This window comes from Zea mays, chromosome 5, assembly GCF_902167145.1.
Source record: "Zea mays cultivar B73 chromosome 5, Zm-B73-REFERENCE-NAM-5.0, whole genome shotgun sequence".
In the NCBI taxonomy this organism is placed as follows: Eukaryota; Viridiplantae; Streptophyta; class Magnoliopsida; order Poales; family Poaceae; genus Zea; species Zea mays.
In genome coordinates this window covers 34,850,507-34,864,871 of record NC_050100.1, presented here as the reverse complement: position 1 = coordinate 34,864,871, position 14,365 = coordinate 34,850,507, and the positions used below count along the sequence as shown (strand labels likewise).

The window sequence follows — 14,365 nt, the reverse complement described above, 5'->3', positions numbered from 1 at the left end:
AATGGGATCAAAAATTTAGACTGAGATTAAAAAAATATAACTCATTGGTTTTTCTAGTTATGTGCATACAAGATGAACTAAAGGAACAATGTACACGCTAGAAGTGCTCAAAGCACGAGTAAATATCTAGCTTATAAAAGGTATGCTTTCGTGCTACACAAGAGCTAACTTTCGTGAACTTTCTCGATCGAAGCTCCGATTGAACTTCGTAATATGATACGAGATTGAAAAGGCGTCAGTGCTTTACCTCTTTTCGCCATCCTCATCTCTAAGACCTAGTTTGGATATTCTAGTATTTACCCCAATCCACATATATTGAATTGAATTCGGGTGTAACTTAAACTAATTTACACTTTAATCCACCTCAACATATGTGGATTAAGGCCAATACTAGAGTACCCAAACAAAGTCTAAATGGATTTCAAAGGTAGAGGCAATACAACTTAAAATAAACCCTAGGGATGCAAGATACTCATCTCAGAAGCAGCCTGTCGTTTCTTTGACCTATCGCCACTCCACCCACTCCACCGTGCGGTAGGGGTCCACCCTCACCCACAACACTGGCAACACATTTGCCATGATGATCATGTCAATGGAGGGCACAAACAAGCAAGCCATACCCCAACCATGTCTTCCAGTTATCATGCATGAGAAACGAATAAAACTTCTCCCACTTCCGGATGAAACGACACTCTGCTTCTGAGTTCTGACCAAATGGTGCAGCCAGGCAACATATTTCCAGATTTCACAAACGTTACAGCAGCCAAAGCCACTCACCGCTAAAAAAATACAGCAATGGTGGTACATCACTCTCGTTTTAGACGACGGTCTTTCTAATAACATACATCCATTCCATGCCACATATTTTTCTTCTTCTCCATTCATCCGACCATGGTGCGCTTCCTGCCCCGTTGCCTCACTGTTTTGCAAAGAGTAGACAAAAAGTCACTACTCACATCATCGCAGCTAGCAACGAATACCATGCGCTGCCACAGGGACCAGCAAGACCACGCCATACCTTGAGCCAGCTTGTTCTGGGTGGAGCACCATTGCTTCGAAGCCTTTCTGTACGCAGCCAGGATTTTCTCCATCTGGTTCATCATCAAGATCAGTGATGTTACCCACATAAGTTTGCTAAGGCATGATTAACACAACATAACAAACCTGCATAAAAACCATAGGAAACAAGATGCCACAAACAAAAGGAAAAATCAAATCCAATTGCAACTGGACTAATCTGTGATGTGGAGTCGGAAATGTTTGCACAGATCAATCGAGCCCAAGCACAGAATAACAGTCAAGCAAAACCAAATATTGACCAAACATTTCAATGAAAGCAACTTGAATATCAATTTAGCCTCCTCACCACATCCCCACAGGACGAATGCATGGAAATCAAAGCTCTCTCTAGCACATATAGGTCCACCGCTTTGTCCTCGGGAATTGTCGAAGTGAAACTCAGCCCAAAATCAATAAGAACCTGCAAAGATTTAACATATATAAGTTGCAAATCAATAGCCACGATGCAACTCAGATGGGTCGATTGCTACTGATCTTGACAGCCATAAACTAGACTTCATAGCTCAATAAAGTGAATGCATTAAACAGAAGGTGTTGGCGAAAAGGATATTGTACCCACCAATTGATTGTTACTGTTCTTAATTATCATGTTTGACGTGGTCAAATCACCATGAACAAGGCCTCCATCATGTAGTTTGCCAATGGCATTTCCTATTTGTGTGGCAATATCATTCAGGCGTTCCTCATTGACCCCATCTGAACCAAACCTAAGAAGTATATCCTTGACAGACAAGCCATCCACATGCTCAAAGGTCAAAGTATGCAGAACTGGATCCACAGCATAAAGTACTGGGGTAGGAACACCAAGCCTTCTTGCTTTTGTCATGCACCGAGCTTCCTGCACATGGAAAAGACCATACTAAAATACTATACTAAGCTAAATCTCGGTAAAATCAGTTGTTATGTGCAACTGTTCAGGCCATGTCTTGCAGCTCACCATAACTACAACTTAATCAATAATTTATACCCTTGGCAAAAATCGAACTCTTTGTTTGTACATAAACAAGCAAGGCAAAAATAGGTAAGCATCCTGAGATTGACATTTCCCATAGAAACAAAAGTAGACACATGAAGAAAAGAAATGATAATAACATGTTGGTTGGAGAGACTAACAGCATTTAAGCGCTTTAGAGTCAACTTCGAGTCCAACAATGGGTGTCGGTACTTTTTTGAAAAACGCTCTTTGATTACACACTTTCGTCCCACAAATGTCGAAGCAAATACCCTCTGCAGAGAAGCAAACAAACCATTTATAAAACAAGCAAAAAGACAGACAGCAACTAAATATTTGATTCGTGGCTCACCCCTTCTGCACCTTGCTTCAGCAGTACGCCAAAATCCTGTTCTTGCTCTTGAGACATATCCATGAAGCCTAATAACCACTTGAAACAATGCTGCGATGGATGAAGTAAAGAAATAAAAATAAAAGAATGCAAAACAGACATTATAAAGGGAACAAATGTAATAGACAAACTGAAATCATGAGAACCAGATGTTCTGCCAGATTACCAGTCGTTTCAAACTAGTGTTTTAGGAGAGCCATTTCAAAAAACTACCAAAAAATGCTAGACTACAGGTTCCATGCCTTTTACCATAGCTACTAGTCCTGGGATGGTTTTACCATTTGAACTAGCACAGGCCACAGGCCATCCTTACAAAATTACAAGAGCATTGAAAAGATTTGTGCAAGTTAACAAATTCAATAGTACCTACACTCCCAACTTAGTTCTCGAGGCTGCGCTAGCAGTTTTCTTTTTGGCTCAAACAACATTAACCTTCTTTTTTGGGCTAAGCGCTTATAGTTCTGAGGGCTTAATCTTTGTACTGAACAAATTGATCTGAATACCTCTGTCTTCAAGGGATCCAGCAGATCTTGTTAGCATCCTAATACAAGACCACTCTTTGTAGCCTCATCCCACAGTTCTCTTCCAATTTAAAATCTACCAATCCTACAAATATTTTCTATAAGCAGGCCACTATACGAGCATACACTAATTCACACCTCTTCATAAGTTTGAAGATATCAAGAGCATGCTCAACTCCCTTCTGTTCCACAAACGACGCCTATAAGACGATGGAAAAACTTGACAGTCGGAAGCACTCCCCTTTCAAGCATAGCATCTACATTCTACAAGCCATTTCCCTCTCCTTGCTAATGCTATATACAGGACCCTAACCACAAGATAGTAGCTAACCAAGTCAGGGGAGCATCCTGCTTTGTTTCACTCTTCTTATTCGGCCTAAACATGAAAGTAATATGCTGAAGCTAGAAACAGCCCGGGAACAGCACAGGACCTCATCTCTGTTAATATATCAATAGCTTCTGGAACAAGGGCATAGGGATTGAACTTGAGGTTTTTTTGGCATAGGCAATGGAGAAAATCGTTGAATGATGGCAAGCCCACGTCGAGCGCCTCTTCAAGTTAGTTCCGCCGTGAATCTCCTTGATGCCAATCTGTTCGTGGGCTCTAGTGCACGAAACCAGCCAGTGGCTAGAACTGGAGCAGAGAAGCAGGCAGCAGTGGCGGGTCGGGAGTGAAACTGACCTTCGGGAGGCCGCTGCTACTGGGAGGTGTGCCAGGCCTCCGGGCAGCGAGGACGGGGAGATGGACGTTGCGGTTGCGACGGGGTTGAGCGATGAACCTCAACAAGCTGAAATGGAACAAGGTAGTGTTAGGAGTTGCGGATTAGGGCCATCATGGGCTGCAAAAGAATGGCCCAATTGTGATTCACCAAAGCAGGCCCAGTAACTTTAATTGTTAAGATGTTGTTTGGTTGGCCAATTTTCTTTACATGGGATTTTAGCGCCAACGTAAACAAATATTAAAAGCACCAAGCAACAATCTACAGGTCTAACTTATTAATCGAATCTCAGCTGTCAAAGCTACTGTCAGAGCTAGATGAGACTGAGCAGGAAGTACAGTTGCTGACACAAGATCTTGAAAAGAAAAAAGAAGCGGAGAATGTCCATTTCAAGCTGCAAGATGAATGCCATAGGCGTATGCAAATTGAAGCAACTCTTCTCATGACAGAGGGTCTACATTCCCAGTTGCAAGAAGAAATGAAAACACTGACACAAGATTTTGACGGATCAAAAAAGAAGCTTAGTGAGTTAGAAAATAATAAGTTAGACCTGGAGAGCACACTGAAAGAACTGAAGAACATCATTTTAGGTTTGAACTCGGAGAAGGATGCAACACTCCTTCAACAACAGCAGTCTTTAGACAAAGTATCTGATTTGGAATTAGAACTCTCAAAGATGCAGTTGGAAATGGAGAAGTCTGAGCAAAAAATTCTCTTACTGGAGCAAGAAATTGCACGGGAGACTGAAAGTGTCGACAGCTTGGAGGTAAGTTTTAAAGATGAATGTGAGAAGAGGCTACAAGCCCAAACATCGCTTGTGTCATTGGAGAAAATGTATTGCCAGTCACAAGAAGATGTTAGAAGGTTGCAGATAGAGATTGAGAAGCAGAATGACAAGTTGAATGAGTTGGAGAACTTGTCATCCGAACTTAACAACACCATCCTACTTGTAAACACTGAGAAAGATGCCACCCTCCATGAGAACCAGCAGTCCTTAGCGAGAATATCGGATCTTGAATCTGAACTCATGGCCTTGAAAACTGAACTGGAGAATGTTGAAAGGAAAGTTCACATGATAGAGCAAGAACTCATATATAAGAAAGAAGAAGCGGATAACCTCCAAATTAGCCTACAAGATGAAACTCAAAAACGGGTTGATGGTGAAACATCTCTTCTTATGATGAAAAATCTTCATTCGGAGTCACAAAATGAAGTGAGAGGGTTGGCACTGGAACTCGAGAAGCTGAATGGTAATTTAAGACAGGTGGAGAACAGTAAGGTTGATCTTGAAAACATTGTAACCAAGCATACGGAGGAAATCCATATCCTTCGTGAACAGAATCTTTCTACTGAGCTTATGATAAAGGACCTCCATCTTGAATTGGATGTATTGAAGGATTTGAATGTGAAACTTCAAGCAGAAATGGATTTACACAAAGGTGAAAAAGAAGTACTTCAGAGAGAGTTTACTTCTCAAAGGGAAGAGAAGGAAAATCTAGAGGGGATACACCACACTCTGGTGGATGAGATGGATACCCTAAAAACTACTACAACAATGAACCAGAAGTTGATTGAGGAATTGCAAATCACAAACTTAAAACTGAAGGAAGTGTGTGCAAGGAGTGAAGTTGAGAAGGCACTTCTCTCAGAAAAAACTCCAAGAGGTGGAGAAGCTATCTGAAGAATATTCACTCTTGGAGAACTCACTTTCAGATGCAAATGCTGAAATGGATGCATTGAGGGAGAAGATAAAAGCACTTGAAGCTTCAGAAAGCTCTCTCAAGGATATAATTTCCTGTCATGTTTCTGAGAAGGCTGTTCTTGTATCAGAGCTAGAGATCCTTGGTAAAAGATTATCTGATGCTTTAGAGAACAAATCTATCTTGGATACAAGGTTATTAAAACGACAAAACGTTGAAACGCTCATGGGTGAGTTTTAACTTTTAAACGGTTTAAACAAAATTTAAACGTAGTTTTAAACAACATAGGGAAATTTCAATATATCATAATTTCAGGCAATTATATCAAGTCAAATACCAAACAACCAACATAAGTTCACATAATAATATTGTGCAAAATGACATGTCCACAATCGCATTACCACAATAACACAAGTTCAACTAATAGCAAGTCGACAACTGCAAACAAAGTGGAATGAGATGTCTAATAGTCCACAATCACAAACATAGCACAAAAGCAACTAAAGTAGAATGCCATGTCCACAACCACAAGCACACAAAAGTTACTCAAACACTCAATAACCATCATCCAAATCATCTAAACCAACATCATTCTTGTCTTGCTCATCACCACGGCCACCACTGTTGTTTGTTTCTTCTTCATCATCCATGTCAAGGTCGTCAAGCACAAAATTGTCATCGTCTTCATTCTCATCACCCTCATCAACACCATCTTCATCATCCTCAAGAATTGGCACTTGAGTACAAAGTTCTTTTCATACAAAGTTCTTTTTGTTGAAGTAGAAATCAATATTATTACACTGTCATAATTTTTGAACTGGCCTCATCTCATGTTCTCTCTATACATATTTTTTTCTCATATAATGTATTGTGTAAATTTTTTCTTTCAGTTGGAGAGCATTACTACATTGGCCATGAAAGCACTAGAAGGTATCAAGAGAGAAGGATTTTGCATATGATCAAGTAAGGGAACTGCAGGATCAGTTGAGAATTAAGAATGAGGAATTTGAAGTGTTAGCAAAGTCACATCAACTGCAAGCAAACAGCTATGAGAAACAAATTTCTTCTCTGCAAGAGAAAAACCATTATATGGAGGAGGTGCTTGAACAGGAACAGCAGAAAAACGTAAATGCTTCTATTAGTACAGTTATTTTGGAGACTGTTTGGTCGATGAGCAAGACAAGAAGGCTGCTCTTTTCACTGAATGCCAAAAGTATGCTGTGGAAAATCATTCAGCCAATATGTTGGTTTCACAGTTGATGGGGGAAGCTAGATATCATGGGGAGGAGAGAAAAACATTGCTAAAGCACAATGAAAAACTGTGGCAAGGGATTTCAAAGCAAATGAAGGTTCTGAATATCTGCAAAGATCTAGCACCTGCTGATTTAGCTGAGGACGAAGTTCTGTTGCAGACTGTTTTAGATGAAACCATTAACACTCTGAGACTTAAGGACGAAACTGAAGATGTGAATAGGCTCATGAACAGTAAGTTCTCAGTTCTCTCAGTAGTTTTGTTGCAATTAGGGATGGAGCTCAGAGATCTGCACTTACAGAAGTGTGCCCTTGAGAAAGAAGTGGAGAGGGAATTTGTTGTTCTGATGGATGATGCAATTACCTCTTCAGTGAATTCTGCGGTCTATGAAGAAAAAACATCCAAGCTTATGATGAATGGTAAAGCTACAGAGACTAGAGCAATATCCCTAAAGGAGTTGCTAATGAAGGAGGTCTCTTCCCGAGATGCTCACATTGAGGAGTTGCAGAAAAAGTTGGCTGGCATTCAGGACGAACATGCAGAACTAAACGCTGAGTTGAACACATATCTAGCTCTCGTAGCATCATTGGCTGATCATGTCAGTGTGTTGGAAGAAGATTGCCGTTATCTGTCAAAACCCTGTAGTACAGAAGACAAAGAGGTAAGCTTTTTTTTTTGTCCTTTTTATTAACTTGGCACCCTTTTGAAACCTTTCATGTAGTTAAAACAATTCTAGTCTTTCAATGAAGAAAAATTTGACCATTCTTTAATACTTAGCATATTAATACTAATAATTATCGTAATCTTCTCTCTCTCTCTCTCTCTGCAACTGCTCTTCCTTCTAGCATCACTTATTATTAGTTGGATATTTCTGCTATGGTTCGTGCACTACATGGATGTGACACTATCAAGCTACCTCCAGTCATATATATACTAATCCTTCCCCTTCTTGACAAATGATTTTGTATTGTTACAGGAAACCGCATGTGTACATCATGTTCAAGAGGGCAATGATGGGCTGGAATCTCATTGCTTACCCAAAGGAACTCCAGAGTTACAAGGGTTGATTGCAAGAATAGAAGCACTTCAAGTAGTTGTATCAAATGCTAAAGATCGTCAAGATCAGGAGTCAGCTGAGTCTGCAGCTAAATTGGCGGCAGTAAGTGCAGAAATTCAAGACCTTAAAGCAAGAGGTGGCTCACGCATGGAGGGAAAAGAAATATATTCTGATCATGAGAAACAAGATGTTGAGATCTCCAAAGGGAAGCAAGTCCAGATCATGAAGGATATTGAGCTGGACCAAATATCCACTTGTCCACCATATGGTGCTCGAGCTGCCCTCTATCCGCTTGGAACTGGTGCAAATGCCAAACTCGATGACGATATGCTTCAGCTGTGGGAGGCTGCAGAGAGGATCTGCAAGAACCAAACGGCCAAGTCCTCGTCATCTGAGCACGACATACAAGCCGTCGAGGATCTGAAGAGTGAGCACCCTTCGTCTGAGCTAGCAAGGGGAAGAGACCTTGGAATCAATAAGCTAGAAGCGTCGAAGGGAGCTGCAGAGCCTCATGAGGCGTGGAGCAAGAACGTACTTGAGAGGCTCACTTCTGATGCTCAGAGGCTGTTGAGCATCCAAGCGAGCATTGAAGAGTTGAAGCAGAAAATGGAGGGGCAGTCAAAGGGAAAATCCCCTATGAACTCTTGAGTACAGCAGTGTGAGCGCTCAGGTGCATGAGACAGAGGGCCATGTCTTGGAACAGATCAATCTGAACAACAAATTGACTAGGACGGCTGAGAACTACCCCACACTGTCAGATAATATGAGCACCGAGCGAGAAGGGTATTCCAGCAGGAGGAAGATCTCCGAGCAGGTGCAGAAAGGGTCGGAGAATGTGGCAAGGTTGGAACTGGAGCTTCAGAAGATTCAGTATGTCTTGCTGAAGCTTGAGGAAGAGCACGAGTACAGAAGGCTCAAAGTCTCTGATAAGCGCACTCGCGTGCTTTTGAGGGACTATCTGTGTGGGAGGAAGGACCGCGGTGGCGGGCAGAAGAAAAAGAAGAAGAGGGTCCCGTTCTGTTGTTGTGTTCGTCCGAAATCAAGAACAGAGCCGTAGCCTTTCTTTTTGTTCGACCTGCACCTCCAAGTGGTAGCCGTAGTCCGAAATCAAGAAATAAAACAAAATCGACCTGCACCTCCAAGTGGTTGGCAAAGTGTCACCTGTGCATTGGAAGAGGAGGTGGTGTTCCTAGGATCCCCTTTGTAATTGAGTTAGCATTTTAGTATCTTTTTTCTTTTCTTTTTGAAACTAGCATTATAGTATCATGATGAAGAAGCTTATGTACTAAAAATTTTGGTTTCCTGTCTAAATGAGGCCATTATGGCTAGTTTAATGCGTTAATACTGTCGTATATCAAGGCGTTCTCTTTTTTTTTTTTTTTGAACAAACGCAGGAGAGCTGCGTGTCATTATATTAAGAAGAAAAAAAGAACATAGGAGAGACAAGACTTGTCAACCCCTAATTACAGAGGCCCCAAGGCCGAGACCCCTCCGGCAAAAACACAACGCACCACACACACACAAGGTAACAACCCGACCAAAAACGACTACCAGCAGGAAAACTGCTAAGGTCCCCTAGGGAGCTTGTGCAGCAGGAGGTCCTGCAGAGCTGATGCACCAGCCAAACACCAGAAGTTGCCCTCCTCAATCACAGCACTCTGAACTCGCTGGGTGCAGGGCACAACCCCCTCAAAAACACAAGCATTACGATGCTTCCAAATCTCCCAAGCAACCAAAATGATCAAGGAATTAAGACCTTTTCTTAGACTCTTCTCCACTTTCTTGATACTTTGGCACCACCAATTTGAGAAACGAGTGCATCCATGCTGAGGCACAATGGCAAGGAGGCCTAAATTGTGTAGCATGGACGTCCATATCTGCCGAGCGAACACGCAAGAGACAAGAATATGTTGGATGGTTTCCTCGGCCTGATCACACAGAGGGCAAGCAACTGGATGGGGCAGACCTCTTTTAGCAAGTCGATCAGCTGTCCAAACCCTGTTTTTGATTGCCAACCATACAAAGAATTTGCATCGTAAGGGGGCCCAGGTCTTCCAGACACGTCGCCAAGGGCCAAAAGGGATAGAGCCAACAAAGAGAGCATCATAGGCCGATTTGCTACAATAAGTACCATGAGCAGAGAGGCGCCAGATGTGTTGGTCTGCGATGTCAGGTTGCAGAACTACCCCATCAACCAAGTTCCATAGCTGCAGATACTCTACTAGGACCGTTACAGACAATCCTCCCCGAATATCTGACACCCATTGACGATTTGTGAGCCCCTCAGCTACTGTTCTTCGCTTTAAAGCCCTTCTAGAAATCACTTGGATAAGGGTTGGACAGTGTTCAGCCACAGTTTTACCAAGGAGCCAACAATCAGACCAGAACTTCACAGATTCACCACTGCCTACCACTGAGGTAATAGCCACATCAACGAGGGCCTTTGCATTACGGTGCACTCGGATAGGGAGACCAGCCCATGGCCTTGACGCGTCAGTCTTTTGTAACCAAAGCCACCTGGCACGTAGGGCCCATCCAAACATCTCCAGGTTGAGAATACCCAGACCACCATACTTGAGAGGCCGCTGGACAGCTTCCCAAGACACGAGACAGTTACCTCCATTTGCATCACCTTGCCCCTTCCAAAGAAAGCCTCGTCTCCTCTTATCGATTGCCTTAAAAACCCATTTAGGTAGTTCTAAAGCAAGCATAAGATAGATAGGGACAGAAGACAACACTGTCTTAACCATGACAAGACGACCAGCCCGGCTGAGAAGATTAGCTTTCCATCCTGGAAGTTTATCAGCAACTTTATCAACAAACGGCAGGAGATCAGAGTTAGCAAGCCTACGGATTGATAGAGGAATCCCCAAGTAAGTGCAGGGAAAATTTTTTGTAGCACATGGTAACAAGGCAGAAATGGTGGTCAGCTCATTCGCTCCACATTGAATGGGTGTAACAGAACTTTTGGAGATGTTCGTTTTTAACCCAGTAGCATGACCAAAGATGTCTAAAATGCTGATAATTGCTGAGATATCCTGATGAGAGGGCCGCATGAACAAAACAACATCGTCAGCATAGAAGGAGATACAATGTTTGGCATGTTGATTTGCAATCGGCTGCAGCATATGTTCCCTGAAAGCATAACTGACCATAGCATTCAAAGCCTCCATGACAAGGATAAACAGCATGGGGGACAAAGGATCGCCTTGCCGAAGACCCCTATGATGCAGAATGTATTCCCTAGGCTCGCCATTGACAAGGATCCGTGTAGAGGAAGTGCAAAGCAACAGACTAATAAGGTTGCACCAGCTTCGACCAAAACCCAAGTGTTGTAACATGTCAAGCAGGAATGGCTCTCTTTCCATCTATAATAGCTTCGTGTTTACAGGCCAAGCAGTGCATTTTGCTTCCAGGTTCAAACTGCAGAAGCAAAGCACCGGGACTAGTAAGTCCTTTCTTTAATATTGATGAATAATCTCATAAGGTATAACATCATCTCTTTCTTTAATATTGAATAATCATTATACAGTTTGTCAATTCCAATTAATAGTGGAACTTCTTTGTATATACGGTTATTGCATATCTCTACTATCTATTAAGTCAATAGTGTAGACCACATGCACAACCATGCCCCCACTCATGTCCTCCTTGTGCCCCCCCCCCCCTAGCTCCCTCGGAAACCCGCTGCCCCCTAGCCCACGATTGATCCCCTCCCTCCACGCCACCACCTCGCGTGGCCCAGTACCTCGCCCCCGTCCTTGATACCGCCACCCCGTGACCCATCTGAGATCGGCTCTTCCATCGGTCTCGGCCTCGACGCCACCCCTAAACTATGATGCCCTTCCACAGCCAGCCGCAATGCCCATCCACGAGGTCGCCGCAGCCGCCCCTCACCGCTCGCAGTCAACCCCCACCCATATGCGGCAGAGCCTGGCGTCACGGAGGCCAGCGAGGGCCCTAGGGCAGGGCCAGCCATCCGCTCTCCGCAAGCATGACCTTTCGGCCAGATCTGCACGGTTGGGCCGACGACCGGTTCTTCCCCCTCGTTCCTCCGCCCAGCGGGTGGTGGGTGCCTCAAAAATTCTAGCTGGTCGCGAGGATCTATTTGGTGAGTTGGGAGCCATAGCTTCGATTTGGGGGTTTTCCTTTGGTCTCAGAGTGCAATTCTGTATAAAAGGAGAGGAAGTTTAGGGCATGTTAAAGGGAAAAACTAAGGAAATCATGTTTATTGATAGGTCACCTGAAAAAAGGACATGAACCTAGAATCTGTTATAATTTTTTGATGTGTCTGGATAGAATTGGGAAGCTTCACGGACCGCTGAGTTAGAGTGGGAACCTATGTTGCCCTGATACGGGGATACAGATACGGATACGCGATACGCCGATACCCCGATACGCCATTTCTCAAAAAATACGGATACGGCGATACGCAATATATATTATAAATAAAATTAAATGTTGAAATGTCTGAAATGGATCAATGCCATAGTAATCTTAATAAGTTAATCATGGATTTACTAGTACCAAGAACATTTAATGCTGCTAGCATCGGTAGATGCACACGTTGCCATGGGATATTGGGATCTAACAAGAACAGAGAATGGGACAACCGGACAAGTACAGCGTCAGGCAGGGCAGATGGGAGATGTCGGCAGATCACAAACCTCAGTACCTCACGACGGCAGACGGGCTGGCTGACGGCGCGACCTCAGAGCTGGCGGCGGCGGACGCGGCCACGGATCGGCGACGGCTGGCGGCGCGCAGGGAAGCGCGGCTGAGCGGGTCTCCAAGCGGTGACGGGCTGGCGGCGCGCAGGTTTCCAAGGATCTCCAATCGGTGACGGGCTGACGGCTGGCGGCGCGCAGGAGCCAGGAGAAGCCGGACTGGCGGCGCGCAGGAGATGGTGCGCGTGCGCCGTGGGGAGAAGCAGTGCGCAGGGGAAATCAGGGTATCACGCACGTGTCCAATTGTATCCGTCTTTTTTTATTTATTTAAATTCATAGCCTCGGATACGTATCCGGAAGTATCGGAGGAGTATCCGTATCTGATACGGCATCCGACATCATACGTAAATTTTGAGAAGTATTCGTGCATCATAGGTGGAAACTATATCGAAAACTTCTGATATTTTTCGATTGATAGTCTCTCCACTGTGTTGGAAAGCCTTTTGAAGCATTTGGTTACTGGCATTATAGGAGATCATATACATGAACATCCCAACCTGCTCTTCGACGTTAACTCCTCATGTGTCACGTAACAAACCCTCTCTTCTAAGGAAATCTGATGTGGCTCTAAATATTTCTGGCTTCATTCGAAACTCGACTTGCACCAACTCTCATGCCCTTCGAGAATCTCCTTAACCTTCTAGGCACCAGAGAGAGGAGGTATGGATAGACCTTTTCTTTTTAGAGAGGAATGGAAGTACAGCAGGGAGAAGAATAAAGAAAAACTCTGCATTGTCTTCTTCTTCCTCCAACAAAAACTGTATAGCTAGCTCTTCCCAATAACCCATATCTAGAGAAATCGAGAAACTACATAAGCAACACATAATCATAGCAAAAGGCATGACAAGCATTTCTGTTCGAGACAATACCGAATGTTCTCGCAAAGATTTTGAACAAGGCTATGCAGGTAAACATCATACACTTGTAAAATTTAACCAGCTGAATCAATATGCCACAGCAAAATGGTTTATACCTATATAAATTAGAACAAACTAAAGTTACAATTATCATTTGAAAGAAATATAAAATTATCAAAATCAAAAGTACTAGCATCAGCACAAACAATGAGACAATAGATAAGGAAACATTGAACAACCATGGCAAGTACTAACGAGACAAACAATTGATCACTAATTAATCACCCTCATCCCTCTTCGGCAACTATTTGATAGATCTATATGCCCAGAGACATCTATTCCGCAATTCTATATGCTCAGAGACACCAACAGCAACAAAGATACCCCATGCCACTTTCCCCACTGGTTTACAGTTAACTAACTAGCTATTACCAACACTGAATCCATAGTTGCAAGAGAAAGTATAGAGCACAGAGCAGATCGTACAGAGCACAGAGCAGATCGTACAGAGCATGAGTTCAGCAAACCTTGTACTGGATCTTTTGGTTCTGTAGCACGAGCGCGACACCGGCATTCAACAAACCTGAGCGGCCTAACAGCAACAACCTTGTACTGGATCTTGGAAATCAAAGCCGAAGAAGAGTTAACATCAAATTGGGGGAATGGTTCGAAACCCTAGGAAAGCGAGAGGAGGGCGAAGACCATATATCGTCCGTGGAAGACAGCGGCGGCGCTATGGACGACGGCAGAGCGAACGGCGATGCATAGATGGTGGTGATGGAGCGGACGGCGGCGCATAGATGGTAGTGGCTACGACTGCACTATGGCTGCGCAGACGACTTCCCGTCTCGTCGCGCCGCGTCGTGGAAAGGTGCCTGGAGTCAAGTGTCCGGGAAGGGGTTCCCCCGGTGATAGGTCGGGTTGGGGGAGCGCTGACCCGGGTGAGCACGTTCCAAACGGACCGGAAATTTTCACCGGGCCTATTTCCACGGTGGGTTGTGGCCACGGTGAAATGCTCGTTTTCTCCCTCGGAATTGGACTTCCAAACAAGGCCTAATGGAAAGAAATTAAACGGATCCACAATACAAGTAGGCTGACCTATATATATT

At 43.8% G+C, this 14,365-nt stretch overlaps 2 protein-coding genes and 1 pseudogene across 8 annotated transcripts; 1 reads left to right on the top strand and 2 right to left on the bottom strand.

Annotated features, from left to right (window-relative positions):
- Positions 1–443: 443 nt before the first annotated feature.
- On the bottom strand, positions 444–12,752 carry LOC100280033 (uncharacterized). 7 transcript variants are annotated; one of them, XM_035967955.1, is made up of 10 exons: positions 12,348–12,520; positions 7,109–7,254; positions 6,915–6,999; positions 3,627–3,732; positions 2,385–2,474; positions 2,194–2,307; positions 1,640–1,918; positions 1,367–1,480; positions 1,019–1,091; positions 444–919 (listed from the first exon to the last, which is right to left on the bottom strand). In XM_035967955.1, exons 5-10 carry the CDS (start codon positions 2,445–2,447, stop codon positions 882–884), a joined length of 681 nt encoding a protein of 226 aa, XP_035823848.1. In that variant the 5' UTR covers positions 2,448–2,474; positions 3,627–3,732; positions 6,915–6,999; positions 7,109–7,254; positions 12,348–12,520; the 3' UTR covers positions 444–881. The 7 variants fall into 7 exon arrangements, with proteins under 7 accessions (XP_035823848.1, XP_020408874.1, XP_020408876.1 ...); NM_001401309.1 differs by having other exon boundaries at positions 677–919; positions 12,340–12,565; NM_001401308.1 differs by lacking the exon at positions 6,915–6,999 and having other exon boundaries at positions 677–919; positions 12,340–12,565.
- On the bottom strand, positions 2,481–3,503 carry LOC103628125 (pentatricopeptide repeat-containing protein At5g61370, mitochondrial; the record flags this gene model as incomplete). Its single annotated transcript, XM_035958867.1, is given in 6 exon segments — positions 2,481–3,057; positions 3,060–3,123; positions 3,125–3,205; positions 3,207–3,294; positions 3,296–3,359; positions 3,362–3,503. Coding segments are annotated over 6 exon segments (717 nt in total), but the record flags the coding sequence as incomplete, so codon positions are not given.
- Positions 3,528–8,814, top strand: LOC103628124 (protein NETWORKED 1D-like; annotated as a pseudogene).
- Positions 12,753–14,365: the final 1,613 nt, after the last annotated feature.

Excerpts from the sequence above, each read along its gene's own strand:
- LOC100280033 (NM_001401308.1), bottom strand. The coding sequence starts at position 7,140 with ATGCCAGCCAACTTTTTCTGCAACTCCTCAAT. Across the intron at positions 3,733-7,108 it reads TTTTTCTGCAACTCCTCAAT|CTTGTTGAGGTTCATCGCTC; the intron begins GTGAGCATCTCG and ends GTTCCATTTCAG. Across the intron at positions 1,481-1,639 it reads AGAACAGTAACAATCAATTG|GTTCTTATTGATTTTGGGCT; the intron begins GTGGGTACAATA and ends AAATCTTTGCAG.